We start from the raw sequence: 4,905 nt of genomic DNA on the forward strand, positions 1-4,905 counted from the left end.
CCAAGTAGTCTAACACAAAAGTACAGTCATGTCACACCAAGTAGTCTAACACAAAAGTACAGTCATGTCACACCAAGTAGTCTAACACAGAAGTACAGTCATGTCACTCCAAGTCATCTAACAAAGAAACGGCTGGCACCGCTTTACATCGTTCTTCAATGTAACAAATAATTTTCTCCTTCACAAATTAACCACCTAGTTCTTACGGCTATATAACGCATCTAATGTCCTATCTACGAATCGGCCATTTGTCTGGTTGATGACGCATAGTCTGAAGCGATGAGGAAACAATCAACTTTGAAGACTGAGTTTACGTTTCCTGTTCTTTGCGGCAAAATTAGGTGAAACAGAGAAAATACTGGTTTATGAAGGTAATATTTTGCCTCATGCCTCTGATTCTTGTAGAGTTTCTTATTGCGATAATAACTGTGGTCGCTATGTAAGTCATGTAACAGTTCATTCAAAGTTTATTACTGAACAGGGCGTAGTGGACACCATTGTAATGTGGTCAACACAGTTACCTCAAGCCCAGTATTTAGGTTAATCAGATAAAAAGGGTAAAACTGATATCTGGAGTTTACAGGCAGAGCAAGTCAGCTGAAACCCGATTATAATCGACAGTGTATTTTATTAAAATGTTAGCTTTTCTTTCATAGATTCTTAAATATCAAATGTCATGCAACTCTTACTAGTGTATCGTATAACCAACGCCCATTAGAGTCAAACTTTAACGTCATGCTGATTGGTAAACTAGTGAAACGTTTTTGATTTGATCTTATCCGGAAGTAAAGTTTTCATTACTTTGGGACTGAGTGTTGACAAAATAACAGAATAACGATTTTTTTTAAATAATGACAACAACACGAAACAACCATGTTAGTTTTATTTTGACTAATGATTGTAATGTGCTTTGGATACCTGAAATAACCTTTCTATACTGTAGTTCAGTTTCCAGACTTGAAAAAAATATAGAAAAATTATTACACTACTACATTGTGTAGTGACATTATTACCATTAAATGTTGTTCGTATTGTATTCCTATATTACTACAGTGTTACTACTGTGTCAAAGCGTTACTAATACTAGCTATATTGTGTTCCTATAACGATACAGTGTTACTATTGTGTCAAAACGTTACTAATACTATTTGTATTGTGTTCCTATAACACTACGGTGTTACTACTGTGTGAAAGATAACACTAGAGTTACTACTGTGTCAAAGCGTTACTAATACCAGTTATATTGTGTTCCTATAACACTACGGTGTTACTACTGTGTCAAAGCGTTACTAATACTATTTGTATTGTGTTCCTATAACACTACGGTGTTAGTACTGTGTGAAAGATAACACTAGAGTTACTACTGTGTCAAAGCGTTACTAATACTAGTTATATTGTGTTCCTATAACACTACGGTGTTACTATTGTGTGAAAGCGTTACTAATGCTATTTGTATTGTGTTCCTATAACACTATGGTGTTACTACTGTGAAAGCGTTACTAATGCTACTTGTATTGTGTTCCTATAACACTATGGTGTTACTATTATGTGAAAGCGTTACTAATGCTTCTTGTATTGTATTCCTATAACACTATGGTGTTACTACTGTGTGAAAGCGTTACTAATGCTTCTTGTATTGTGTTCCTATAACACTATGGTGTTACTACTGTGAAAGCGTTACTAATGCTACTTGTATTGTGTTCCTATAACACTACGGTGTTACTATTATGTGAAAGCGTTACTAATGCTAGTTATATTGTGTTCCTATAACACTAAGGTATTACTATTGTGTGAAAGCGTTACTAATGCTAGTTGTATTGTGTTCCTATAACACTATGGTGTTACTACTGTGAAAACGTTACTAATGCTACTTGTATTGTGTTCCTATAACACTACGGTGTTACTATTGTGTGAAAGCGTTACTAATGCTAGTTATATCGTGTTCCTATAACACTACGGTGTTACTACTGTGTGAAAGCGTTACTAATACTAGTTATATTGTGTTCCTATAACACTATGGTGTTACTACTGTGTGAAAGCGTTACTAATACTAGTTATATTGTGTTCCTATAACACTACGGTGTTACTACTGTGTGAAAGCGTTACTAATGCTACTTGTATTGTTAGTCGCGGTATAGCGGCTCATAGAATGACTCCTAGTTTTGTTTTTCAAGTAAAAAATGTTAGCTCATAGCTTCGTCATCTCTTGACCGATTTGAGGTCTAATTACAGTTTTGGATGCTGGAGATAAAAACCATTCGATTGATGTATTTGGCCACGCCCAAAATCTCATAGCTTAATTTGCCCTAATCCTGTGTAAAATAATCTTAATTTGAGAGTGGTTTCGTAGAGATCATGATGAGAAATCAAATCGAATAGAGTATACGTGCGCCCCGCGCTTGGTATTGCTGGCGCACAAAAATATAGCTAATAAAAAAAATGGGAAAGGTCTCATATATTTACTCTAATTGTGCCTTTGAAGTGCCGTGGCTATTGTGGATTCCCTCTTGCGTTCCTATTACGCTACAGTGTTATTACTGTATCAAAGTGTTACCGAAACAAACAGTTTTTATTGTCTTTATTTTCAGGCTTAGTCTATCAACTTAACGTTTTAGATTACATAGTGTTAATTATTAAGCATTTGAAGATTGGATTATTAGTTAGTGTGTAAAGCCTTACATTGATAATTATTAACAGTTTATACTTTATGAGTTAGAATAAAATATCAAATATATGCTTTTCTTTTCAATAAAATGTTAACACCGTCTTACACGAAAAACAATCATTTTATACCAAAAAGTAGAATACTAGGTGCGTTAAGGAACTGAATTAATAAAAGTACTTACCTGGGGAAGACCAGCGCCATCTCGTGGTGTGATCGTGGCTTCACCAATACCACTGTCCGGGGATGGAAGGTCAGCAGTGTGTCCGTGCAGGCTGCTCTTGTAGCTGCTATTCTGACGGATGTAGCGATCAACAAGAGCCACACTCTCGGCAGTGTCTGGGTACGAGGCTATATGCTGTCGAATGGTTTGATACTGTTCCACAACAGGGGAGCCCACATAAGGATACAACTCTTTGTAGCAATCCGCAGCGGCCAGTGTATAGACAGTGGACCCTGCTGTCCTGGTGACCAGAGAACTTTGTGTGACGTACTGGGGCACGGTGACCACAGCATTGGCCAGAATGCTGTACTGTCCAACACCTAGCGGTTCATAACCAGACTGCGACGACGGTACGTCAGCGAAAACCTGCAAAATCGTCAATTTTTTTTACAAAAGCAAATAATTTATCAAAGTAAAAAATTTCATGGTAAGTAAGATACAACCAACTGAAAATAATATTGTAGATTTTGAAAGAAAATTCACAAGTAATGATGACATTTACAACGAAAGCAAATTGTAATGTGTTTTAATTACAGGCAAGTAGGATTTTGATTCGGAATTTTGGCGCAAAGCTACACAGAGGGAGCTATGCTAATTTTGAAGTGATAGACTGGAGTGAAATAAACTAGTCAACAGCACCCACCACCAACTCTTTGGCTATTCTTGTCTGACCGAATAGTGTGGTTTGACAATCACTCCCACTCTTGAAACGCGACCATAGTTCCAACTTACAGGACGAACTTTTGTAGAACTAGAATGTGTACTGTGAACCAGTCGAGCATGCTAACCACTAGGCTAAGTCCGGTCTAAACGAAACCATAAAAATGAATATTTGAAAAGAATTAGATAATCTAATGAAGTGATCCTTCTTACTAACCTCTACCGAACTGTACGCTTGTGCTCCAGTTTGTAAAGGGATTTCAGCGGTCCTCTGGGACTGGGTAGTGCCGGCCTGCATACTTCTGGCTTTGCTAAGGTCAGGGGTATTTCCCCCTGATACTGTTACCAGATCGATGGCTTGACCAGGAGACTTGAGATCAGAGGAGAGGGATGTCTTGGACAAAGGGGAGGGGCTCTTTTGTTTAACTTGTACCAACAAGGGGATAACTGTACTAGTCTGTGTTGGGGAGGGATCCTCCGGGGACAACGAGGCATCACCACTAGATAAAGAAAATATAAGCGAAGGGGTTACAGATTTTCCCTGATCATGCTTATTGGGATCAGGGGAGGGAAGGGGATTTCTTTTATTACCATTCACCAACGGCAAAGTGGCGGTAAGTTCTTCCGGCTCACGCTTGACGGCGACACTGTTCACATAGATATCCATTTCTTCGGCTCTTGTGGCTGATGCCAATACATTAGCTACAGCTGATGTTACAGTTTTCATGTGAGGGCGCAGGTGTGGGATGCTGGGAGCCATTGTGCTCGTTCCTATGGATGGAGTCACAGTTGCACTGAAAGAAATAATAGTAAATAAGTAAAATCGATAAATATAATAACGTTAAAAATAGAAAACAATAGGTACGGCACTGAATAATTTATAATAAGTCTACAAAGTATGAAGGTTAAGGTACTCAGATATTTATGATATAATAACAAAGTATTTAATGAAATATGATCTACCTGAGAAGAAATACAAAAAATAATACCAATTTTTTTCTCTATACAAAGTTAACCGCACTTTATAAAACCACGTTCCAAGTCCAGTATTGCCCATGGAACTACTCCCTCCATCGTCAGTAACGCTACCCATGATGTCTACAACCAGCTTCCGTGCCTTGCTATAACTGGAACTACTTCCTCCATCGTCAATACGCTACCCATGATGTCTACAAACAGCTTCCGTGCCTTGCTATAACTGGAACTACTTCCTCCATCGTCAATAACGCTACCCATGATGTCTACAACCAGCTTCCGTGCCTTGCTATAACTGGAACTACTTCCTCCATCGTCAATAACGCTACCCATGATGTCTACAACCAGCTTCCGTGCCTTGCTATAACTGGAACTACTTCCTCCA

The 4,905-nt window shown here is 38.2% G+C and overlaps 1 protein-coding gene across 1 annotated transcript in view; it reads right to left on the reverse strand.

Annotated features, from left to right (window-relative positions):
- LOC106471950 overlaps positions 1 to 4,905 on the reverse strand; it is a gene marked incomplete at its 3' end in the record, with an annotated part of 19,089 nt that overhangs the window by 10,782 nt on the left and 3,402 nt on the right. Inside the window, exons 2-3 of the mRNA XM_022400562.1 lie at positions 3,763 to 4,339; positions 2,847 to 3,251 (exon numbers count right to left, since the gene is read on the reverse strand). Of these exons, the coding sequence (XP_022256270.1) occupies positions 2,847 to 3,251; positions 3,763 to 4,339 (982 nt within the window). The remainder of the gene's footprint in view (positions 1 to 2,846; positions 3,252 to 3,762; positions 4,340 to 4,905) is intronic.

Source organism: Limulus polyphemus, unplaced genomic scaffold (genome assembly GCF_000517525.1).
Source record: "Limulus polyphemus unplaced genomic scaffold, Limulus_polyphemus-2.1.2 Scaffold4982, whole genome shotgun sequence".
Taxonomy (NCBI): domain Eukaryota; kingdom Metazoa; phylum Arthropoda; class Merostomata; order Xiphosura; family Limulidae; genus Limulus; species Limulus polyphemus.